Source organism: Sparus aurata, chromosome 11, assembly GCF_900880675.1.
Source record: "Sparus aurata chromosome 11, fSpaAur1.1, whole genome shotgun sequence".
Taxonomy (NCBI): Eukaryota; Metazoa; Chordata; class Actinopteri; order Spariformes; family Sparidae; genus Sparus; species Sparus aurata.
Genome location: NC_044197.1, coordinates 32,992,617 through 33,019,153, shown reverse-complemented (window position 1 = coordinate 33,019,153; position 26,537 = coordinate 32,992,617). Strand labels below are relative to the sequence as shown.

The 26,537-nt window shown below is 42.6% G+C and overlaps 1 protein-coding gene and 1 long non-coding RNA gene across 4 annotated transcripts in view; one reads left to right on the top strand and one right to left on the bottom strand.

Annotated features, from left to right (window-relative positions):
* The window catches only part of LOC115591154 (transcription initiation factor TFIID subunit 4B-like), a 75,686-nt gene that overhangs the window by 10,216 nt on the left and 38,933 nt on the right, over positions 1-26,537 (top strand). For 2 of the 3 annotated variants that reach the window (XM_030432885.1, XM_030432886.1), the window contains exons 12-17: positions 1,464-1,548; positions 1,632-1,792; positions 3,778-3,908; positions 7,453-7,578; positions 7,841-7,897; positions 19,572-19,679. In XM_030432885.1, the coding sequence (XP_030288745.1) occupies positions 1,464-1,548; positions 1,632-1,792; positions 3,778-3,908; positions 7,453-7,578; positions 7,841-7,897; positions 19,572-19,679 (668 nt within the window). Of the gene's footprint in view, positions 1-1,463; positions 1,549-1,631; positions 1,793-3,777; positions 3,909-7,452; positions 7,579-7,840; positions 7,898-15,539; positions 15,774-19,571; positions 19,680-26,537 lie in introns of those variants that run through there. The other variant, XM_030432887.1, reaches the window with a different exon arrangement.
* On the bottom strand, positions 159-8,696 carry LOC115591155 (uncharacterized). Its single transcript, XR_003985911.1, has 3 exons — positions 8,592-8,696; positions 3,924-4,096; positions 159-565 (listed from the first exon to the last, which is right to left on the bottom strand). It is a non-coding gene; the product is annotated as an uncharacterized LOC115591155 (long non-coding RNA).

Sequence of the window (26,537 nt, the reverse complement as noted above, 5' to 3'; positions counted from 1 at the left end):
ATAGCTAGGAAATAAAAGGATCAAGGTGGTTGGAAGCTACGCTCAGAAGTAAGTTGAAGAAATATGCTATGAAATAAGACGTGGTAATAATGAGTGACACATTCTGGAGTTACTCTGGAATTAAATATTTGACTTCCTTTCAAACAGACCCCAGACAGTTCAGAATCAAATCAAATCAATTGTATTTATGCAGCTCAAAATCAAAATTGCATTGCCTCAGTGGGCTTTACTATCTGTACAGTGAATGACATCTTCCATCATTACACCCCCAATTTGAGTAAGGAATGACTTGCCTAATCGGGGAAAACAAACTTGAATAGTGGGAAAAGATGGAAGAAATCTCCGACCACAACCTCCACTCCACATGAGGAGGACAGGCCACCCAAGATAATTAACAATGAAATAGAGAACATCAGAGTGAAGAAGTGTCAAATTTTACGGAGGTACAGATATAAGGAGGTGGTTAAACAGAGGAGAGCAATGATCCAGATCCATCAGTATTTTAGGTAGTGGGAGCCAGGAGAGGGGGAGGTTCCCAGTAGGGTGTGGTCCAGTAGGAGGCAGCCTGAGTAAAAACAAAAAACCAAAATTTGAGAAATGCTATATTAATCAGAAATAAACAGATGTTTATTTTTTTCTTACATGTTTCTTGTTGGTAAGACAACACACATTCTAATACTGCAGGTAAGAGACTAATTGAGACTGAGACCAACCATTGAATAAGGCATCAACTAAAGAATGGTAATCACACCTCATCTATGTTACTGCTCAGCTCCGGAGCTCCCGTAGGGTTGTGTGCTCCGTACGCCCATGACTGCACTTCAGATACCAAGCCGCATTACAAACAACAATGAGAGTTCATATTGGGTGGAAATCAACAATCTGCTGAGTGGTGCACAGGGAACAGTCTACTGCTCAACATCAGCAAGACAAAGGAGCTGAATTTTTTGATTTTAGAAAGACGAAGGCAAGACACCCCCCCCCTGTCAACATCAGTGGAGCTGAGGTGGAGTAGGTGAACAGTTTTAGATGCCTGGGAATCAACATCACAGAGAACCTGTCATTATTAACCTGTCATACATGACCATTACACATATCCACCCTAGTTAGGAAAGCTCAGAAACAGTTGTATTTCATAAGGAAACTTCAGAAAGCAAAACCCTTGTGCCAAGTTCATGATGACTACAGAGGAGCAATATAAAGCTTGACTGGAATCATTGTTTGTTTCAGGGCAGAATTGAGGCAACAAATTGGCTTATTAAAAACAGGTGTAGATACAAAGGCCCTTGATCAATTGTCAGTTGATAAAATAATCAAATACATATGTTAATTCCAGATGTAGATGAGGTCTAAGTTGGCCCTTCACAGTAGCCACACAAATGAAGTAAACTGAACTGTTTGTTACCCAAAAACACACTTGTTAAATGAAATGCTAAGATAGAAATAACTTTGTCTTTTTATAGGAATGTTTTCCATGAAGCAGCCTTTCACTCAGGATCCATCTCGGCATGCAAGATTTGCATTAAAGGATAGTTCTGTCTCTTACAAGTAATACTTAAAGTTGATATATAAAACTGACTTGCCTATACAAAGCAGAGTTTTTCTGTTGAATGTGTATGTGTGTTTCTCAGAGAAGATGATGACATCAATGATGTGGCCTCCATGGCTGGAGTTGACCTGAGAGAGGAGAACGCACAGATCTTGACCACCATAGTTGGCTCTGTGGTGCAGTCATGCCAGGATCAGCTCTTCCTCTTACCTAACCCAGTGCTCAGCCGAATCCTTCATACAGGTACAAGAGCTGTTGTGATAGAGATAGAACCTCTGCGATGCTGGCTTGATGGCCGCTTTAAGGACAGGGACTCCAATCAGAGAGTAGGGTACAAATAGTTCAATCATAATAAACTTTAATGATCACTTGTTGGCCGTTACAGGTTATCGATGTATGCAAGGCATTGGTGTAGATGACTGGGTATGTAGATAGGTGTGTGGTTTTAAAGATATCAAAGACAAAAAATATAGTTTTAGTCTTCAATAACATATAATTTTGTATATACATTCATAGCATTAAAATGAATCTTAAAGTATTACATAAAATAGAGTGGTGAAATTAATCCCAATTATTCCGAGTTATACATGAAAAAGCAGTGTAACCCCTCAACAATCACTGGAAATGCACTGCAACTCAATTACGGGCCAGATTCTGTGGGCAACAGAGCCCCCTTGTGACCAAATAGTGCAACTGTAGTACTGAAAACAGATGGCCAAAGTAATGAAGACGTGCTTATGTACAATTTATCAAGGAATTGCCAAAGGTCCTCAACATTATATCCCCAGATTACGACACACATAAAAACATAAGGAAAGTGAGCTATAATAGCAAGAAATGTTGCACCATGTCCACATGTTATCTATTCTAATATATAATATAATATAGTATGCAGTAGAAACCGAAACGACTCAAAGTTACAATTTCAGGCTGTGGCTCAGGGATGGCTGGCAGCTACTGCCATCAGTGGATGAATGTAGGTATGAATTAATGTAAGTCGCTTTGGACAAAAGTGTGTGCTAAATGCCCTGAATGTTAACTTGCTAGACCTAAAATTCATTTCATTTTGTGCGTTCAGCATTATACATCAGGATCTCTAAGTGCTGTTCAGGGTCTAATGCTAATTTTGTTTTTGAACTAATATTGTTCTGTGTTCTCCACACCATTGGATTGTAAAGGGCTATATAGTCTACAGGGGCTGGTAGAGCTAGAGTAAAATGTCCACGTGGGTCTCTGTATTGGAGAAAATAATGAATTCAGGTAGGTGATGGATGAATTATTTATACGTAGCCCACATGCAGATCCAGATTAATTTTGAGCTGATCCGAGCATCACTACAAGCTATATAATTTCCTCAAATTTCCTCAAATACAAGCTACATAATTTCCCTGACCATTTTTCACTTACAGTATACACTTGTAATGAAAGAAGAGTAGAGGAGGGGAGGTCCACCACTATCCCTGCCTCAGCCCTATGCTTCCTATTCAGTGTACTTTTGTCATGTGCATCACTTGTTTTTTTTTGTCACCAGCTTTTGATATTAATATAATTAATAATAAAGTCATTGAAGGACTTTATGCCTTTATCTCTCTTTTGCCTCTTTTTCATGAAGGGACGTAGCATTTTACTTCTGCGACAATTAAAAAACAAAAATGAAAGACAGTTGAATACTGATTTAGACATTTAAATTTAGACTGTTGTTGGAGCTTTCACGCATTCAAGTATTTCCCAGCCTTCCTGCAGGCTTGTCTTTAATACTAGAGAGAGCAATTTAACCGCCACAAGCAGGCAGTATGGCAATAACCACATTGCAGTTTCTCATCTATATTAGACACATATACGCAACCAAAGTAGGCCTATTATTATTATTATTATTATTATTATTATTATTATTATTATTATTATTATTATTTTGTTATGAAAACGTCAAAAATGTCAGGTGACATTTAGAATGTTAACAGAACTATGTCAGAAACTACTGCATTTAGTTTGTTCATAAAAGGATTAGTGATTGTGATAACAAGACAAAGCATTAATAAAATAAAATGTGATGATTTTCTTATTTACCATTCAACGAGTTAATGTTAGTTATATATATCTACTATGTGTTTTTCTTCCATTTTTTTTACTTTACTTCATTGAAAATGCAACAGCTTAGCTACCATATGTCTTTGTGTTCAACTCTTCGTGTTATACTGATGCTATGTGTTTTGTGTGTCCTGGGGTAGGATGGGCACTGGGAGTAACTGATGTCAGACCGGAGGTGGTAGCTCTAGTTTCTCATGCTACACAGGAGTGTCTCCGTGGGCTGATAGTGAAGCTCACTTTGATGGCAGAACACCGCAAGGCAGCCCTGAAGGTGCATCAGTCTGACCTTGATCAAAAGGGGTGTCACAGACGCCCTGTAGCTCAGTTGGTAGAGTGGGCTTCCCATGTACAGAGGCTTTATCCTTGCTGCAGTGGCCCCGGGTTGGAGTCCTGAAATGGGGCCCTTTGCTGCTTGCCCCCGCCCCTCTCACCCTGTTTCCTGTCATCTCTGAAGCTGTCCTATGAATAAAACCATATAGAGGCAAAAAAAACCCCACCTTGTTAGAATATAAAAAAGGGTCTCCATTCCCTTATTTGAATACTCACATGAGATGATTATAATGTACTGAAGTACTTGCAAAAAAAATCCAATGCAAGAATAGAGTCCATAATGACCACCCAAGCAAAAATGTGTGTATGGGAACAAGTTAAGGACACATCTTATACTGCTTTTCCACCAAATTAGGGAGTCTACACAGGATTTTTAAACCTGGGTCAACCTGCTAAAAGTTGTGAATGCCTGGGAAACAGCTGAAACAGAAGAGAAAATGATAGACCCATTGTGAAAGAAGTGTCTGTAAAACGGTGGATAAGTTATTCTGAGCGTTAAAACTCCTGCAGAATGGCTCATTTCACTATCAAAATTTGAGCCATTCGGTCCAATAACATTTGCAAAGTCCAGAAGAGCTGCAGGAATAAATTACTTCACCCTCATTCAAGTTAGCTGGGTGCTAAACAAGAAGTTGGCTCAGGACATTTTTGTGTCTTAAAACTACCACTGAGCACCTCCAACACTGTGTCCAGTGTTGCCAGATCAGATTGACAGTTTCCAGCCCAGTCACGTCTTAGAACCCGCCCAATCCAATAAAAACTAGCCCAAACCACGAAGTTGCCAGACACCTTTGTAAACCATCATAACACATGCAATAGAAAACACATCCAGAGCTTCATATTTGCATCAAATAACCACACATAAATGATAGATAATAGGTTTTTGCAAATTGCAACCAACAAGAGCGCAGTAAATTAACCATAGGCTTTACAAATTATACAATGAACCTCTGGCATCCTAGTGCCAGGCCCTGATTAGTAATAATGCCAGCTGCATGTAAAAAGGTGCACTTTTAAGCCGTGCAGGCCTAATAAATTTCATTATTTACATCACAAATGACCAGTATGAGGACTACATGCAAAACAATTTAGAACGTTTTATGCAATTTATGCACATACAAAGCGCCTCTCCCTCCCTCTCTTTTTCTCCTCCTTTCCACACCTGTGGTGCTGAAAGAGGCACAATGAGCTGGTCGTACAACAGCTTGAAATTCCAAACACATTAAACCACGAAAAACTAGTTTTTAATTCAACAAGCAAATGCTATAGAATAAGTGGGCCACAGTTACCAAAATCTGTCACAGTGCAAATGAGATAAGGTGACATAAAAATCTTTTTACCTTTACGCAGATTCAGCATCTTCCCATTAACTTGAACGATGTTGAGAACGTGAAGAACTTTTTACAGTCACTATAAGCCAGGTCAGCTGGCTAATACATGAATGAATCAAATCTCCCAAACCTCTTCAGGGAGGTTTGAAAGTGGCAGAGGTCAATCTGTTTCTGCTCAGGCCAGAGCGCACATCCATGAGGCTGGAAAGGAGCCGTAATCCCATGCTGGACAAAAGCAGCTAAAATTTTATTCACCCGCCCAATGTATTTTTTTTCCCATCTGGCGTAAAAAAAAGTAGCCCAATTGGGCAGAAAAACGCCCAATCTGGCAACACTGACTGTGTCCAGTAATACGTCGTTGGATAGACCGCTTCTGAAATTCCTTCCTTATTTATGTGCCACCACCAGATTTTGAAAATGCATCATTTTGCATTCACTTTGTGTGGCAGAATTTACTGTGTTCATCTGGTTCTTACCTTTGGATCAAAGCTGAGCAGAGCAGAGATGATAAAAAACGGGTCAACTAAAGAGTCAGTTGACCCGGGTGTAGAGGCAGAGTTTACACATTCCCATTACACAAAAAGCCCAGTCCTAGCTGGATTAAGTAGGACTTTTGACCAGTGGAAAAGGGGTACCAAATGCCACTGTTAGTACAGTAGCAGTAGCTACCTTGTAGGCACTTTCAGTTCAGCACTGCATTACACTGCACTTTTCCCACACATCTTCTCTAATCTCATTTTTTGTTGAGGTGGTAGCAGGTACTTGAGCTTAACAAAGTCAACTCAAACCTTTAAGAAAGCTGAAAGGGAGCATATCTTGAGTCATCCTTTTTGATGATGGGTTGTGTGTAGCTATTAGGGCTGCACGATTCTGGAAAAAATGTGAATCGCGATTTTTTTGCTTGAAATTGAGATCACGATTCGCTGGCACGATTTTTTTCACAAAATGTTTATTGCACTGATGAACTTGAACAAAACAAAAAATAAACATGATAGTATGGCAGATACTACTATGCCTCTGCCAAAGCAATGTTTTTTTTGTTCATTTCAAGTTCTATCATTGGATGAGAAATTATTTTTACACAAATAAAAAAAATAAAAAATAGTCTCCCAAGATGAGAGGGCATCCTTTTATACCTCATGTTGTACAGTGTTTATTGGGGCCGTATCTTAAGCTAGGTGATATGTGATAGCTGCTGTGATCGGCTTTCTAAAACGGAGGCATAATTTTCTTCCTTTTCCAAAAGCCGCCTCAGAGGTAGAGGTAAACATGTGATGTGACATGAAGCCCGACGTTGGGCTGTGAGCAGTTGACAACGAATTTGTCTTCAAAATAAGAGCTTTACATTACACCCCATTGGAGTTTAGGGCTGGGTTCTTAGCGGGGGGCTTTTAATTTGAAAGTAGCGACCGTTCCTAGGTTGTGGCTACAACAACAAGCTAACACAACCATACAGCTAGAGATCCAGGAGACGCTAGCATCTCCTGATCTCAGCGGCTGTCCAGTTGCTCATCTAACAGGCGAGGCGGAAATAAGTGTACCCTCCGAGGCGGGAAATCGGCCAACCAAAACAGACCCCCAATTTGCTGCCCTCTGTCTCAAACCGCGGACCTAGCCGCCAAAAGGACGGGCAGATTGGCGGCTTGCTGCCCTAGCTGTCTAAAAACGGCTTCTCACTCACTCCTTCCATACACTTAGCTGCAGGCGGGCTTCCGCCACTGAATCACGTGTTGTAAAGACGCTTTACCACAGGTTGAGGGCGGAGGCAGCGGCAGTGCTGCGTTTGGGGGCGCTTCAAAAAATCCGGGAGGAAAATAGAAGCATTTGTTTGTGATTCAGCTCGAGATATAAAATGCTTCACAATCGCTGTGTGTAGATATGAGATCACGTGTATGTGTGAATCGAGATCGCGATTTTTTTAACGATTTTTTTGTGCAGCCCTAGTAGCTATCGCTACTAGCAAGGTGGTGAGGTGAGGAGATTGCCTGTTATCAGTCCTAGATAGTAGTAATGGTCCTATCATACATAAAGCCACATAGCTTGCTTTACATATTTGTAAATTTGTCAAAAACCATAAAAACATTACTGTTATGTCAGGTCGCCATTCTGCCTGTAAAACATCTTGTCCTGTTTTATTTGTTTGTGTGGCAACAGGAGGATCTGTGGCATTCCAAAGTGAGTGATGCACGCTCCCAGCTTTGCGTCCTTGGTGAAATTGAGTGTTTGAAGAAGAAGAGAAAAGATGAAGAGGAGAGAGAGCGACTGCTGCGTTTGGCCAGAGTAAGCTAGGTTTAGCTAGGAAGTCGAACTGCTATTGCTCGACTGAATTGAGACTTAAACCACAATTTTTTTCTGAGAAACAAGAACATATGTACAACAGTGTGTACTCAAATACAAATAGTTAAACGTTTATGTGCCATTTTGGGGTCACAAAAGCATTTTGTCTGAAGCAACAGTGATTATCTGTTGACATTTCCTTTTCTGCCCTTATTTTAGTATGAAATACTGCTTACTAAGTCAACATCTGTCTGTTTGTAATCAGAGTCGCTCACAAACTGAGGACCCACAGCATCAGCAGCTCAAGCAAAGAGCCAAAGAGGTGTGTATATACTTTATTCTGGAGTATGCTATGAGACTCAGCTATGTGCAAGCTTAATAACCAGATTAGTAAACTAAACAGTCTCTAGGCTATGGAAAGGGAGGGCGAGAGATCTGTTTTTGTCTAATTCAGCAAATAAAATGCCAAATAATGGTACTAATGATGGGGAAAAATACAATTTGTCTATACAGCATTCCTGCTCAGTGATTAACAACATTGGCCACAATCTTGTTATTCAACAATGTATAAAAAGCGCACTATGTAGTTTTGGGAGAAGAAAAAAACCTTTTTGTGAATAAACAAGCTGTTCTCAGAAGGAAATGAGGCCCCAAAAACACTGTATGAAGCTACAAAGGTGGCAGGGTCCGACAAATGTAAACAAAGTAAAACGGTATGAAGTTGTGTTGGCCATAGTTCTTATGTGACTAAAAGCTTTCTCTTGTAATGGCTATTGCTAAATTGCATCCGCATTACTGCAACTGAACAGCAGTAAACACCAGCAGAGGTTTGGCTAAGCTTTAGATGTAGACACTCGAGGCTGGAGAAGGGGCCTGTTATCTGTAACAACGCGGGGCAGATGGCCAGTAAGCCCGTAAAACTTTCGTTATTCTGCAGAAACATAAAAGTAATGTTGAGGTAACAAACTTAACTAGTAACCACTGAGAAACATCAATCTTCATTCTTGGCTGCTTACTTTCTTCTGGAGCCTCTTGTTGTTCTGGGTCGGCCCGCAGTCTATTGTCCGGCAGCCATTACTCCCACAAACTCAGCCGTTGCCATGGTCACACGATGCCGTCCTCATGTCTTCCGCAGGCAGGAAGGGGAGGGCGGCGTACTCAGCAGCTCATTAGCATTTAAAGGGAAAGGCACTGAAACCGTCCACCTTGAGCAGTGCTGTGAAACTGGTGTTTCAAGAACCCTGCTGTGCTCAATCCTTAAGCTTTTTTCGACCAAAGCATGTTACTAACATTCCATTTGGACATCAAGGAACCATGTCAAGAAGCAGAAATGACCATAAACTAAAGCTACTTGAAGTGAAACTCTCACCAAAATGCAACCTAGGCTTTTTTTGTGAACTATCAAAACTTTGTGTAAAACGAGAGTTGCGTATCTAACTACGGTTCTATGAATCCTGGATGACCGCCAGAGGTGGTGCTTCAGCACTGAACGTCTCCATCTCGCGTATGAGCAGGTCGAGTGTTTATACCAACAAAGTCACCTGTGACCCCTGATGATACTGGCTAGCCTATCTATATCTTCGGGTGACATCAGAGGATCGGTTCATGCAGAATCTTCTCGCGAAACCACAAGGATTCTGAGTGACAGAGCGCTCTGGCGGTCATCCAGGATTCATAGAACCGTAGTGACATACGCAACTCTCGTTCTATTTCATCCTTACTGATCGCCAGACCCAGTAGGTGGGGGAGTGGCCACATTCACCCGATAGAATCTGGAGAAGGTAGTTGGTGATGCCCACGATGTCACACCACAGATGTCCCCCAAGGGCACGCCACTCAGAGCCGCCCATGATGTAGAGACAGCCCTAGCAGAGTGGCACCTCACCCCGGATGGCAGGGGGTGACCACTGTGTTTATACGCTTGGGTGATGAAATCCACAATCCAATGCGACAGTCACTGTTTGGAGAGAGCACAGCCTTTCTTAGGACCACCATGACAGAGGAACAGCTGTTCTGACCGTCTCATGCTTGTGGTGAAAGTTATATAGACTCTTAAAGCCCGCACAGGGCACAGCCATCTGAGTTCCACCTCAGACATGAGTCACTCACAGAGAGAGCATGTAGCTCCCAAACACGCTTCCCTGAAGGGATGGCGGGGAGAAAAGCAGTCTTATCAGACACCAACTTTAACTCTGCCTGCGCCAGGGGCTCAAAGGGAGGCAGACACAAAGCGTCAGATCCCATGCTGGAGCTCTCTGTGAGGTTACGACCTCACAGAGAGCTTAGAAAAAGGGACACAAGTCTGTGGCACCCCATGGTGTTCTCATCAACTCGAGCATGTCGAGAGGAAATGGCCGTCACGTACTCCCTCAGAGTAGCAGGGGACCATCCGCCAGACAGGAGTGACTGTAGGAACTGTACAGTACATGGGGTCCTCACCCCTGTCCAAACACCACACGGAAAATAGTTGCCACCTGTTCTCATTCTCCTTCCGGGTAGAATGCTCCCTAGCATTAAGTATGGTATGTTGGACAGTGTCTGAACACACCCAGAGCTGCAGGCGATGAGGGTCGGGATGCCAGATCTGGTCCCCTAACTGAGACAGGAAATCAATCTTGTTGGGGAGACGCCAAAGTGAGCCGCGGCAGAGCCTGTGCAGCAGAGGAAACCATGTCCTCTCTGGTCAGAAGGGGGCTACCAATAGCAGCCTGTGGCCCTGCTGGAGGACCCTCTGCAGTATTTGAGAAATCAGAGGGGTCAGTGGAAAGGCATAGAGAAGACCCTTTGGCCCGTCGTGGGTGAGAGCATCCTGGCCAAGAGGGTTGGCCTCCTCTGTTAAGGAGAACCAGAGGGGGCAATGGGTCGACTCCTCTGTGGCAAAGAGATCCACCTCTGCCCTGCCGAAGACGTCCCAGATCTTGAGCACCACCTCTGGATGAAGCCGCCACTCCCCCAGTGGAGACTTGCAATTTGATAGGAAGTCTGCAGCCCGGTTCCGTTCCCCAGGCAAATACATCGCCCTTATGCTGGGTAGGCGGGGTGCCACCCACAACAGGAGGTCCCGGGACACCTGCAACAGCAGTGCAGACCTGGTTCCTCCTTGGTGGTTTATGTGAGAGACGGTTGAGACGTTGTCCGACCGTACTAGCACATGCCTCCATCTCAGGAACAGAAGAAAAAGCTGCAGTGCCATATGTACTGCCCGTTGCTCCAGCACATTGATATGCTTCGAGCTGCAGGCCACAGCCCCCGAACTGTCCAGTTCTGCCACACAGCACCCCACCCTGAGAGGGATGCATCTGTTGTAACAGTCTTCCAATGGGATGCAACGGAGCCCTTGGGGATGCCCTGAAGGAGAAATAATCTCTCCCTCCATGGAGCTAGAGCAAGGAGGTGACACCTTAAGTTCCTGTGCCGGTGCCACTTGGCATCCAAGTGGAAGCTGTTTAGCCACCTCTGAAGGGGACGGAGTGACAGCAACCCTAAGGGAACTACAGTGGCAGCAGCCATCAGCTTGCCTTAAAGGCGCATATACAGGACATAGTGCAAGCAGCGGCCCTCCCGAAAGAGGATAAGGAGGCGGATGCGAGAGGAGAATCGCCGTGTCACAGGTCACCTGAAACCAGGATGGCGCACAGACCCGCCAGTCGTCCATATACGGCAGGATCTTTATGCCCCACGACTGCGGGGGTGAGAGGGCTGCCGCCACACACCTGGTAAATAACCTTGGAGACAGGAAGAGGCTGAACAGGAGAACCGTGAACTGGAAAGCCGAAGACGGCCGGCCCCGGGCTCTTAGCGCCTGGTCCCCCCGCCTCTAGAGGCCCTGGGGGGACGACGGGCAGCGTCAAGTGTCTGAGGTTGTCTGGAGGGCAGTCGTTCAGGGGCTCAAAAGCCCTGAGCCCCTCGTTGAGCAGGCTGTTGAACTGGTTGTGAGACCTAAGGTAGCCACTGGTTTGGAAAGTCGGTGGCTGAGAGTGGCGCCTGGGGGCAGCTGAAGAACCCCCAGGCCTGCTGGGAGGAGGCATTCTCCTGTGAAGCCCAGAGAGCTGCTGTTGAGTCTGTCTTTGCCTTGACTGTGTGCTCAAGCACCTCTAGAGCAGCTGACCCAAAAATCTCATCAGGTTCCAATGGGACACTGCGGAGGGTTCTCCGGCATGTCTCGGTGAGAGGCGACTGGGCCAGGCAAGCCTTGACAAGGGTGGAGATCAAGTGCCCTAGTTCTCTGGACATCAAAGCAAAAGCCTGCAGAGACGCGTCACCAAAACTGTGGACAGAAGCGTTCAGCATAGCCTCCTGCAGGGATGCTGAAAGAGTAAGCATCAGATGTGACAGGGAATTACCAATGTGTCCTATGCGTGCTGCTGCGTCATAGGCCTTAGAGAGCAGGTCATCTGTAACCCGACACTGGGGGCGCGGACACCTGGCATCCGGCCTCAGAGCCTCAACAGCAGAAACAATGAGAGCCGCTATGGCTGGCTCAACCGCTGGCATGTGTGCCAAGTCAAACTTGGCTGCATCCTGCATGGCTTCCAGGGTCCGGCCATCAGATGTTGCATGAGAGAGGGCTCTAGTATCCCTCCAGTATGCGTGCAACTCCCTCAGGTATTCATCTGACGGAGGCACAGTAAATGTGGCAGGGGCTGGACCACGCCTGAAAAAAGCAATGGTAGGAGCTGGCTGAGCCTGCGGAACATCCAACTGCAGGCAGGCCAGGGCCATACGAATGAGAGCTCCCATTGGAGCTAGCACCACAACTGTGGGTTGAGGAGCAGGAGCTCGCCCAGAGGCATGGAAGGCAACATCCTGGGGAACCATGTCCAGCCCATAGTCAGCAAACTCAGTGGTTGAAGCTGCCACTGAGAGCACATCCTCCTCTGGATCGAACATGGCCGCAGGAGGAGCAGGAGCACCCGCATCCCCTGCACCAGTCCCCGACTGGATGGCTAGGAAGAGGGACTTCCCTTGGTTTAGCTCCACAGTCAGCTGGTCTAACCTGGAGGCCAGTTTAGACTCCTTGGCCCTCTTCCCGGAGGGGGCGCCCGCAGTCTCAGTAGCCGATGTTTTGGTCGGCTAGGCTGAGCTGAAGGCAACCGCTGGGCTGGGGTCAACTTTTCCGGCTCCGGAACATGGCCCAGCAGGTGTTCAGCCTCAGCCAATCTGGCAACCCGCACTGATGGGGCATGAAGCTACATGGATCCTCCGAAAGCCCTTCCCTCAGGTGTTCGAGGCCAAGGCATGGAGGACACATATCATGACCATCTTCAGACTGCAGAGAAGCAAGACAGGCCGAGTAAGAGTGGTCACCAAGCATGGTGACAGCCAGCTATAATACAATAAACTGAGGAAGACAACAGATGCTGGGAGAGGGAGCGAACGCACTGCCTTCACCAACGGGTGTCATACAAACAAAGTTAGCCTTAGTGGACACGTCTGCTAACTACAAGGGCAACAGCACCCACCTATGCTGGGAGCATGAGCGAGAGCACTGCCTTCACCAGCAAAGGTCAGCTTGCTGCGCCAAAAACAAACGGGCACAACCACAGGTGCCACAAAATACGAGCGAAAAGGCCGGTAAAACTACCAAAAACAAAGCAAACAGCGCACACACTGCCTTCACCAACACGGGAAAACTACAACGAAAAGCGGGTACAAGTTGTACAAATTTCTGACAGATATAACAGCAGTACAAATGTCGGGAGAGGGAGCGAGTACACTGGCTTTACCAACATATAAAACTACAACGGGAAACGGTTACAACCAACGATGTACCGATTACACAGACAGTAGGTCAAGCGGGCAATGCTAACCGCTAACACCTGTAACTAATAACACAATGTCGGGAGAAGGAGCGAGTATAACTCCTTTACCAACCTTATTTAGAAGAGAAAGGTATCATCGGGGGGGGGGGCGTGAGAGGCAGGGCAGGAAGCGAGAGGCAGGGCAGGACGCGAAGGTCTATTTCCACCGGATACGCGTCCGCTCTGCATTACGTCTCCGTCTCACCAGCGGAGCTGATAGGTTTCACTTTCACTTTAGTCTATGTAAATTTCCAGCAGGTTCGCTGCACTGCGTGTCTGCTCCGTCCGGAGCTGGATGGAGCAGACACGCAGCAGACACACAGGACCTCTATATATCTGGCGGATGCCAGAGCACGACACAGCAAGTCAGCTGAATTTTGCACCGAGTAGACAGGAAGTAAAGCACTGAAATGACAATAAAACATCCGGATTCTTTTCAAAATAAAACACTCTGTGTTGATACCAGCACACAAATCTCAAAAAAGAGACACAAAGCTCTTCTGCTAATCCTTCAGTTGGGAACTATGGAACAGGAAATATGACGATGGCTACATAGCTCTTGGGTTTACCGTGAACATGGTCGGAAATAAAGAAAGACCTGTATGTGTTTTCTGCCTAAAAACTCTGGCAGCTGACAACATGAAACCATTTTGATAATCAGGTGATTGTGTGCAGAATGCTGCAGCTCATACAGTGGTTTATACAGATAAATAAATAAATATTATCAGGTTCTCAATAGTATTTCAATTCTTTACTTTGTGTGTGTGTGTGTGCAAAGTTCACTCAAGTTTTGAGGTTTTTGGCCAAGAATACCAGTCTATCCACCATTGCAGGTTTTAAAGAGGAACACTGGCAAGTGACAATGTTGCCACTTGTACTGAAAAGCCTCTCTGAGGGGGAGCTTGTTGCAGGAATGCAAGATACTTGCGGGCAAGCTTGGCAAGATGCGGAAAGTTCACTTGGTGTATTCTCCACCAAGTAAGTGGATCTTCTTCTTTGTCTATGGAAGGTGTTAGCAGGTGTTCAACTCTGCTTCCACAGCATCCTTGAGGGGTAAGGAATCACTCTTTTCTGCAGCTCGGCTCCCTTTTTCTTTGACAAAACTGCCCAAAGACCTCTTGGCTTTCTTTTCCTGGGGTGTGGCAGCCGCTTTGGATTCGACCTCAGAGCTGCAGTGTGGTGTCTCCTGGGTCTCAATCATCTCCATCATCTCTGATGTCACTCTGGCGGTGACTTGGGACTTGTGTGCAGTGACAAAATCCATCTTGAATCTGGGGTCCAAACACGATGCTATATCAAGCAGCTTCTGAGTAGCTTTATCCTCATATTTCTCATTGATGTACTTCAACATCTTATCCTTCACCTTCTTTGTTAGCTCTGTGTCTTCCTCCTGCACAACCAGGATTGAGTTGTTTAAGAGGTTGTTTTATGTTTTATACCTTGCAAAACTATGGTATCTAAACATGAATTTTATTGCTTCCGCATGCTGTGTTATAAATATGAAATTAATTAATTCTCAAATTATAACTTGAATCTCATAAATTTGACATCTCTCACACACTCACACATACAAATAACATATGCATATGAAGTGGACAGTCAGACTAATGTAGGGCTCCACTGTCCGACTGGACCACAAGTCCGTTGTCGCTGCATAATACTCCACATCTGACAGCTCTGTCTGAACTTCTGCCTTGCATTTCTCGTACAGCTCTGGGATGGCAACTCGTGAAAAAAAGCTGCGTGATGTTATAACATACCGTTTGTCAAGCTGATCATTTTTTTAAAACCATCTTTGGAAACAGTATAAATGGGTACCATGTCTTTAGTCAGGTGAAATGTGATGGCATCCGTTATTTCTTTCTGCCGTTCGGATCCTTTCTCATATGGTGTAACACTTGCAAAGGCTTCCGAAATGGTTTGTTGTTTTGGTCGACAGTCAGATCTGGCTTTGCATTCGTCGTACTGAGCTGCGTGGTGCCGACGTAAATGGTCAAATAAATTACTTGTGTTACCTCTTGTTGTGGCAACAGCTGTGAGGCAATATCAACACAGAACACGTTTTTGTTCAATGTGTGACGGCCTCCTGCCGGTGGTGCCTGTTGGATTATTGTGTTTGTGTGGTTGTCCTGTCTTCCCTTGTCTCTGTGCGTCTGTTTGCAGGTCGCTGGTGGTTGGTGCTTTGTCACCTGTGTGTGCTTAGCCAGTCCCCAGGTGTAGGCTACAAGAGTGTGTCGGTCCTCCCTCTTCCGTCTCTCTCTCTTCGTCACTCCGTTCCAGCGGCGGAGCTAGGCACAGCTCCATCTCAGCTCCTCGTGGTTTCTTTGTGTTCTATTGGTTGCTTATGTTTCATTGAGATCTTCTTTTGGTGAATAAATATATTAATTTCTTATTCTACCCGTACGCTTCATTGTATTTGTCCTGCCTAGAGCCGGGTCGTGACAAATGTCATCTTTCTTGTAGCCAAAATAATTCCAGATTACGGAAGTTGACTTTCTTTTAGGTACAAGGTCTTCGTTTTCGGCGTCTTCGTTGCTCATTTTTCAACGCTCTTACCAGCAACACGCTTCATGTGCAGGGGCGTGGTCGGCTTCGGGACACTGATTAAGAACTAATGTGATTGGTGTATCGCTGTGCATGCAGACTGTGTGTGTCAGGTAGCCTTAAAATTAGATGAGTTCATTTGCCTCCTACATCGCAGGCTCTGCGATGTGACTATTGCACACACGTACATCGCAGAGCCTGTGATGCTCAAACGATATATTGCGCAGCCCTACCCTGAAGGTGATTTCTGTGCAAAACTAACTGAAGCTCATGTAATGGTAATATAATTCAAAGACTATTACACTTAAAGGTAGAATCAGTAGGATTTGTCTGAGCTGTTTGTGGACACACTATGAAGATAGTTTATTGGTGAGACTTTCCCGGGATCTCAAATAGCCACATTTTGGCTTATAGAAGCATCTCGAGCAGCAAAAAGTGAGAAAATCCGGGCGAGGACTGCAGGGTCTGCAGATACAGCCACCATGACACGTCTAGTGTCCAAAGGGATTATGTTTATGTGGATCTATATATGTTGTTCTTTGTTTGTTGTTTTTTTTTTTCTTTTTTTTTTTTTAGAAAAATGTTGCACACTTCGCCTTTTAAGATATTCTTACCTCAAAGAAAATAACATTTTAACATTACATTAACTTTGCTGCAATACTTTTTTTTTCAGCAATAGCTTTGTTGATACCTGAGTCTTAACTAGAGTTGAGCCGGATACTCGGCTGAAACGAGTATCCGGTACGGATAAAGCACTTTTGCCGAGTATGAGTATTACAGGAGTAATACGAGTCAATATCTGTGCTCGGATTGAATGAAAATCCTCATTGGGTAGCTGACTGTGTCTGTGATAGGCTAGTAGTCACAGTAGTGTTGTGACGTTCACGAACGAACCGATTCTATTGAACGGCTCGTTAACATGAACGATGGGATCCGAGTCGCAGCTGTTTTTTTTTTTTTTTTGTGCTCCTCCTCGGCTCCTCCCCTGAGTGGGACAGAGAAGTTATATGGGAGGAATGCAGCCCAGCTGCACGGTGCCTATTAGATATGCAAATGTAGCATGACACCACCTGAGTTGTGCACGCTGCCTTTGTGCAAACCCTCTCTTCCCCCCCCCCCCCAAAAAAAAAATAACAGAAATACGTGACTGCCCTGCCTCGGAGAACAGAGCAGCTGCAGCGGCCTTAATTAGGGGGACAGTTTTGTTCCAAATCTCACCCCATCATACTTCCCAGTGATTATTTCCAAGATAAAATGAGTTACCACCAGGCTGGCTTCTTAAAACTTGATAAATTAAAAAATCAGTCAAATGAGCCAGTTTTTTGAGCGGCTCTTTGAAAGGAACGGCTCACCAAGATCCGGCTCCCCTTAAAGAGCCATAAATCCCATCTCTAAGTCAATGCGCCCCTCCCTTACACACATACAGATGTGTTTCTGTGTCCCGCTCTGCTCACTCACACACAGAACAGCTGTCTGTCTCTCCCTCAGTCATTCAGGTTTGCGGTCTTTTCCGTTAACGTTTAGGGTTTATTCAGCTTCAGGTTTGTTTTTACTTCGGTTTGTACTCACTTATTAACCAGTAGAGTTCTGGTAAACGTGGGTTCGTTCAGACGTGGTGCTTGGTAGAATGTGACTCGCGTTGTGTCTCTGCCTGTCGGAGATTTTTTTAATTTATTTTTTTAACCGTCAGCTGGCTCTCTCTCTCTCTCTCCCTCTCTCTGCCGGTCGTCTGTTTTTTGTTTTTTTTTAAACCGTCAGCTGGCTCTAACCAGTTTTTTTGACGTCACGCACTGAGTGTCTGACACTGTCTTGCTGTATTTCATTAAAAAAGTAAAGGTAGTAGTGGTATAAATAATATTACAAATTAAGCTACACACACACACACCCCTGTGTGGAAATAATTTTTTTTTTTAAAAAGAACCAAAAAAAAAATTAAAAAATCACACTGATCATAAAAAAAATTAAAAGTTAAAAAGAAAGTTATGTTAAATATGAAAACTCTTGTTCATTACATTTAACTTCATAATTGCAACCGCATGTGTTGCATTCACTGTTGCAAAACTTGTTCTGTTTTCTAATCAGCAATAAATATAACAATTTCTGATCAACCCATATCAATTGCATGCTTAAAATAACATACCGGTTAAAGCCACGCCCATTTCAAGACAACCCGACCCACGTCTGGGTTAGGTCCCGCCCACTCCGAGTACAGATACAGATAATGCTGTACTCGCTCATCCCTAGTCTTAACTGCCTTCGTCAGAATATCCTTCTTCTCCTTATCCAAGTCTCCCTCAATGTGTTTCTGTCTTGTTACATCTTTTGTCATTTCAATCGCAGAGATTCCGTATGGGTGATAATGGTGCATTTTTGTGTGCCTTCAGTACCCAGCACTGAGATCGGCATCATCACTCCTTAAACCCCAGGAATATTGATTTTGTTTAAAATTGTCGCTGCATCCAGAAACATTTTATGAAAAGTAAATGAAGGCAAAAACCCATTATACAAGAGGATCCCCAAGATAATTAAGTCCAGAAAACTAACTAGATTTTATTAAACTAAAGCCAGCCTAGAAATAAATGAGAAGATTTCTGACCTGAACTATTTTGTTTGGATTTGACTTATTTTTCTTATTGATTATGTCAGAGGTATTTTCACAAATATTTACTGTTAAGACTACAGAGGCAATCGATGTTCTGACACCTTGGCAGCTAGACTGAGCTATCAACCAGTTGTACTGTCTGATTTATAAGAATTGGGATATATACCAGTGGATGGTGATGATTTGATTTTCAGCTTGTAGTAATGCTTCTACTGTCTCATTATTGGTGACCCTTATTAATCTAACCTACCTGTCTTAATTACATCTCAATTGCATTTTGTATAACATTTCAATTAGTTATAGAAGTTAAATTGAAGAGATGAGGCAAAACTCTGCATACATAGATCCATGATATTTTTTTTTACAAACTATAGACTTTAATGCTTCATCTTATTTGGCCAGAGATTTGATAGTTGATTTAAGAGAGGTGAGCAGAGGTTGGCTGCCCTGTATCACATAATATTGTGAAAAAATGTTTTTTGTAACAAATTTGTGGATGTTTCTTACACTTCCCCAGATGATCTAAATAACTAATCTTTCTGTGCATTTTCAGTGACTCCATTATCAAATGTATCTTTTCCTGAGTAAATAGACATAGCTTGTAAAAGGGTAGGGTTTCATGTAGAGTCTCATGGCCAATGTATGAGTTGGCAGCCTTGCTTGTGGTGTTAGGAAGGCTGATGTTGCAATGCAGCAAAATGTAAATAATCTATCATGTCCCTCAAATGCATTAACACTAAAGTAAGGAGCCTTTTTTTAAAAAAATTCAAGGAGTGGAAAGTACAGACATTTTGGTTAAAATATTGGGATTAAAAGTAAAATGTCAGAAAAATAAGGTACAGGTACCTAATAAAAAATCTATTCAGGTACAGTAAGGAAGTATTTGAGTTAAGTTTTAAACTATTCCTTTAACTTGCATAGCATGCTCAATGTGGAATTGTAAAATTAGTTGATGTTAAATGTGAGTATAAGAATAGAATGTGTGAGTAGCTGTGTAAATCTTAATTCACCACATTTTCACATATCTTTTTGCCTCTCTGTTTTTTCAGTTACAACAAATGGAGGAAGCTCAGATGCAGCAGAGAGAGGCCAACCTCACTGCCTTGGCTGCCATTGGGCCTCGTAAGACGAGACCTGTGGAGCAGACTGAAAACCAGGTTGGTCTGTGTGGTGTCTTTATTATTGTTTTTTTTTTCTTTTTCCATTAAGGAACCCAATAAAAAAAACTCAGCGTTGCCATCAGGGCTCTACACTGCAACCATTTAGTCATATTATGAGATGATTTTTGGAGACGGTGCGACTAAATTTTATAACCAGGGTCACCTGTGAAACTTACAAATATGCCCTCCACGATTTAGTGTCCTTACAATCTTCATCTTGTATGTGAAACAACAGGAGCAACATTTTTGCTATTTTTTCCGTGGCCGCCAAAGCAATACAAAAATATTCCCAAAGGCAAACAAAATGTTCCATGATCAATTAATGGATCCACTTCCTCAATTCATGCACGATTATTATGTTATGCATTTGTTACTTTACCTAATAGGGCCTGCGTTGTTCCCCCTTCTCCCAAGGTGAGAAGGAGAGAATGCGCCTGGACGTAGGCTATGACCACATTACCATAGTTTATGAAAACAAAGACGATACACATAACGTTGCTTATGTAAGATGAATCTACCAAAGTGCATTCAACCCTTCTCTGGACTTGTTGACTCTGTTGGTCTGTTGTAGAATCCAGTCTGTGATGTGAAAACAACAGATTTCCATCATCGAATGTTGTCAGTTGGATTTTACTTAGCAAGTGTGCCAGCAAATGAGAAAATACTATCAAAGCACATTTTGTACACTTTTAAGTTTTATTCTGTTATTGTAGTGCACTCTGATTAAAAAAAAAAAAAAAAAAAAGACTTGAAGAAAAAGGGGTCTGCTACTGAAAAAAAAAAAAAAAATCTTTGTTGTTGGTAGTATTACCACTAGTCCTTGTAACAGTTCCTTACTGAACATTAGTCTGTTGCCTCCAGTAGCAAACAGATATCTGGTTTAGTCTCCAAAACTTTGCCTGTCATCCAAGAGCTTCTGGGAGCTATAACATCCCCAGTGATGATGATGTCTCCCGGAGTTACATTTTTTTTTCTGGCTCTGGACCATTTTTGTCTCTCTTGCATTACAGTTGCACTTGCTTCTGTCTTTTTTTGATGTATAGATCTCTTTGCTAAAAAATCCTGATTGCAAGACTGTTGTACTGTCTGTTCAAAAAGATGACCTTTGCAGCTGAAGTTGCTACTCTTTCTGGGGCATTCTTTCAAACTCGCACAGCAAGGACAGCAGCCGTGAGTTTCATCTGGGGAATGGTGGTTTGTCTGGATCGTGCAACTCTGGCCTTTCCAAATAGGAATGCAACATGCAGCCTTTTGTTATTATTCTCCAGGAGTTCTCCGTTCTCCTAAGGAAAAACAGCTGCAGTTGTACTCTAATGTGTTTTTGGGTATGAAGCAGCAACCCACTCTGAACTCTCCTATCTTTCCAAGACCCTGTAGCCATTCCAAGCACTGTTTAGCAAAGGGTTCTGGACCCTGTAGGTGTTATTTATCCACTTAGGGATGTTAAACCCCTCTTTATGATAGCTTCCTCCTTCCCCCTCCTCTGAAGACAAAGACTTTAAGCAGTCTTCCACATAAAAGTTGTAGCCGATGGTACTGACCACTTGGGTAGAGAACTGAGATTGGTTGTCATCTGCTGTCTTTCTTAGAGCATAGTTCGCACAACTCTGTGACTTCACTACTCCAAACAGGTGTACAGTCATGCGATTTTCCACTGGTGTTGCTTGCTATCACCCTGAAGTCACCACAGAAAGCAGAGAAAATTGATGCGCTTTTTGAGAGACATTGACCTAATGAATCATTGTCCTTTTATCAGCCATCACAGCAACCTACTCCTGTCTGACTCTGACAAGGATGCTGATGGGTGAGTTGGTAAGATTAGGAACTGGTAACAGTTGGCAAATTAGTGACGTTCCCTTTTAAATTCCCCCTGGGATCAATAAAGCATCTATTAATACATCCATCATCCAACTCCATCCATCCATCCAACTCCATCTATCAATCCAGTCATCAAACTCCATCCATCCATACCAATCAATCAGACTTTATTTATAGAGCACTTTTCATACATCGTAATGTAGCACAAAGTGCTTGACAGAGTTGAAAGAGCAGCAATTAATACAGCACCCCCCCCCCCTACACACACACACGTATACAGCTACTTAAAATACAATAAGTAAAATAAAAAGTGAGTAGTAATTAAAAAAATAAAATAAATGGTAATAAATAAAACTAAGACTAACAACAGGTATTGCGGAACTGAGGAAACACTAACATTGATGTATTTCCATGAGGAGACACTAGAGGTAGTAAAATAAAGATAGAATAATAAAAATTTTAAACCAAGAATGATAAAATACTGAAGGTTAGGAGTCTAAAACTGCTTTTTAATTTATAAAGTAAATAACTAAATTATAAAGTAAAACAAGGTAAAACCAAATAATTAAAATAAATAAATGAATAGTAAGTGAATAGATAAATATAATAAAACCAGGTTTAAGCAGAATAAAAACTAATAAATAAATAAATAAATAGTATTCAGCTAAAAGCCAGCCTTAAAAGGAAGGGGTTAAGGTTGCTCCATAGTGAAACATTACTCTCAACTTTGAACAACTTGAATGATATACTCGGTTGTGCGGAATATACTACAATTTCCCATTACTCTGATTTAGTTCATCTGGTGGAACAACTGAGACAAGATCTATACTCCTCTTAAAATCTTTTGATTCTTCCCAAACTTCCTCTTAAACCTAAACCTGTTGTCGTTTCTTCTCGCGCTTAGTGTCTCCTAGTGGTCAACTATGAACAAAATACAATAAACAAAATAACAATTGTTAATGATAATCAAAGAGTGAAATGGCTTCATCTGCTGCAGCCTCTGTTTAAAAAGTCATGAAAGATGACTTTTTTAAAGAAGTACTTGACTTTTTCCTTCAAAATCTGCATACAAGAATGAGGTCAGTAAACTGTTACAATGGTGCTCCATCAACAAACTGACTCTCAACACCACAAAATAAAGGAGCTGATTACCAGCTTCAGTTAATGGAAAGAGAAACCTTCTCCTTTCTACACTGGAGGGGAAAGATTGGAGAGAGTGAACCAATTTCTTGGCGCTCACATTTCCCAGGACCTAACATGAACCTCCCTGAGGCAGCTCTGCTACTGGTGTCCTTTTTATTACTGCTCAGTTAAAAACATACGCACCTACAGCATCTTGTTGTGGCATGCAATCTGTACTGTTAGCACAGAACACAGCACAGTTGTAACCAACACTCAGCTACCTTCACCTGAGGCAATACACAAAATCCTATGTCTTTGTCAGGCCACCAGAATCATCAAAGACTCATCATTAAAAATATGAAGCTGACAATTTTAGCGCTCCTAAAATTTACAGGACGGAGCACCAGTGCTATTAGTGTCAAATGTTTGTCTGGAGCCCTGACCATACTGCAGGAAGTGTTCTTGTTTTACCTGAGAAAAAATGGCAAAGTGGAACAGAATAGTTTGCAATGAGTGAATGGAGTTATTAGAGTTATTAATAGATAGTAATAGAAAGCCAGTGGCAGAGTGGTAAGTATGACCTGACTATTGTCCTAATGGAAAAAGTCAAAAAGTGTAATTCTGGTTGATTCCCTCACCAGTTGTTATCCCTGTTTGGCCTGTTGTAGTTTAGTCCTTCATAGAACAAAATCAACCGCACGAGTAAATTGACTTTATACACATCGCTTTCACTTTTAAAACTCAGTCCTTCTCTAGCTAGCAATCGTCAGGCTAGTAATGCTAGCATGAGTTACATTAGATAGGGTTAGGGTTAACCCTACCCTCTCTCCATTTTCTACTGCCTGACTCTATTATAAAAAAACATATCAGTCACCCAGCATTCGGCCGACAAAATGGTAGGTTACTTTATCACTCAGCTGATAGAGGTGTAGCAGTAGCCCATATTTCCGATCAAGCCACTTGTTTGACAGGGTTTTTTTTTTTTTATTTTATGAAATATTACTGTAACACTTGTGTCTGTTCAGAACTTAGTTTATTGTGCTGGTTGTCCCTTTTTGTGCTGGTTTACAGATTGAACCATTACTGAAGTGCATGTTATAGTTAGGTGTGTCATGATTCTCCAAATCCTTGGTTTGATTATTGATTTTAAGGTTCTCAATCTTTTTCTTTTTTCTTTTAGCGCAAGTGTCATTTTTAGACCAGCTGCCTCAACAAAAAAAAAAATCCCCCAAATCCTAGCCTTTAGTGTTTTGCATTAATACCAAAGACAGAGGAGACACCACATTAAAATACTTGGCAACCAAGCAGAGAAAGAAAATATAAGACACACACACACACACACACGCACACACACACACACACACACACACACACACACACACACACACACACACACACACACACACACACATATAGATATAGATATAGATATATAGATAGATATATATATATATATATATATATATATAGATATATATATATATATATCTATATATATATATATATATATATATATATATATATATATATATATATATATATATATATATATATATATATTATATATCTATATATATATATATATATATATATATATCTCCTCTTAACACCAATCTATCACAGGCTTTATCTCTGTGGGCATTGCCCACACTGATGACGGAAATGGTGGAGGAGTGATGGCAGCAGTGTCTACAGCTGAAACTCTTTGATGTATCTGTCTTTTGTACGCTATCTCTCTTTAGCACATGCTCAGATGGGACACTGGGCCCAAGAGCAGGCTTTTCTGACAACCAGCTCATATGTTACCAGGCATCAATGTTACAAGCACAGCCTCCAATTCTCCACATCCAGCTGTAGTCCTGCACTCTGTTGGCTCAGAACACCGTCCACTCATTGGGTGCAACAGCTTGAGCTGAGGTTGTTAGGGTGGAGACAGGTCTCTATGGGCATATCAGTCTGATTTCATGTTGTTTCACCAGCCTAAGTCCCATGTTGTCCATATACCTTTCCTTAACCAGACATTAGCTTAATTTTAAGTAGTTATTGATCAAACTTACAGATGGAAAAAAATATATTATTTGGGGCTTCAGTTCTGGCAACAAAGTGAAGCAAGTGAAATGGCAAAAAAGTGAAACAGAATCGGTGAACGCCGCTTTGCTTAATGAGCGGTTATCATTGTGGGACAGAACATCATTATGGTCCTAGAAAACTTGCTCTAACCTAAATTGTGCATTGGCAGTGTCCTCTACCAACACCAAAGCAGCTATTGTATCATGTGGCATGGCCATTACACACAGCTACAGCATTTACAGTGCCAGTTACACCTGAGGGATTCTTATTCCCTAAATATACAGGAAAAATAATCTTTATGTATATAAAGAGCATGTATGCATTTGTTTATTTACATAAAGATCATTATCATTCCAATTACCATAATGCACACTGACATATGTACAGAACACAATAAAAACAAGGGCAACTCACTGTTCAATCATAGTGAAGGGTTTTTTTAAACTTTGTATTTAATCCTAACACAGTTCAGTGAAAAAAACAGTTCTCAAGAAAATGTCACCCTAATTCACACTTTGTATATCATTTTCCTACTTGCAACATCAAAATAATCAGACTGAAAAGACTACATGCATGGTACACATGGTGTTATGCACATTCTCACGCTCTGTGGATTTTTATACATTCAGAAATCTTTATGGAAAGTGGCGTGTAAAAGATACGTTCCAGTACACACAGTCTCACCACGTGCAGATTTTATTATTATTTGGAAACCTGCATGGAAAGTGGTTCAAGTACATTTGTGTATGCATTTGTACATTTGGCCCCAGGTGTGTGAAGGCCAGTAGATATGGCATCCACTGAGGATCTGTTGATACTGAAAGCACACTACTGAGGGTCCAGGCTGGCAGGGATGTTGTCTTTGATGTGCTGGAGAACCAGTTACTCAAAGCACCTCATCAGGATGGGGGTGAGGGTCACATGGTGGTAGTCATTAAAACTAGACACAGCAGGTTTTTTTTAGCTACAGGATCAAGGCTTTCTTGAGGCAAGAGTGAACAGTCTCCTGTGAGAATGAGATGTTAAAAATGTCAGCAAGCTGATTGGCACATGTTCTTCTGCATGACTGGAGGGGGAAAGGATGGCAGGCATAGCTGTTCCCGGTCACGGTCAGCTGTAGAGGATTCCCTACTCAGTCAGTGTGGAGATGACAAAGCAGCCATTGGAATGACAGGGAAGAAGAGAAAGACAGCAGCTCGCAGGATGGGGGAGGCAGCAGAAGGAGCCTCTTGCTGGTTATGGAGCAGGCAAGAAGAGTTAAGCTGGAAGCCAGGAGGAGTAGATGGGCAGTGACTTGGCCACCAGTGCCGACCCACCATCGGGAGGGTGTGGCGGATAAGGGTCGAAACACCCAATGAACGATGGGTACCACCTGATTACATCAAGTCCTCCTGGCCAAGACTACATTCACTTAAGGTGAATGAAGGCAAGAAGCATCTTAGGATCTATTAGTAATCTAACTACATAGTCAGATATATTATCCTGACTAGCAGCCACTGAGCAGAAAATTTCTTACATCCACTTTAGTTATTGTCAGTGGCTTGTCCTATGGATGTAGAGTTGAATTTCATGACCTGATTGTTTTTATATTATCTGGAGTTCATATGTGGCTTAAGTTAGCTCGCTGCTGAACAACAGTCTAAGAGGTTGTAAATTGTGAGTGCAATGCAGGGTTGTCATTGCTAACCATATCCAACTTCCTCATGTCTCACTAACATGTTAAATCAACAACATGGCAACAAACATTTTTAGTATTCACCACTGTCAAGCTAGTATGGTAGTATTAGGAAATTTTGGCTGCACTTTCTCTGCCAGACTCCAGTTATGCGCTTAGGTACTTTTGTA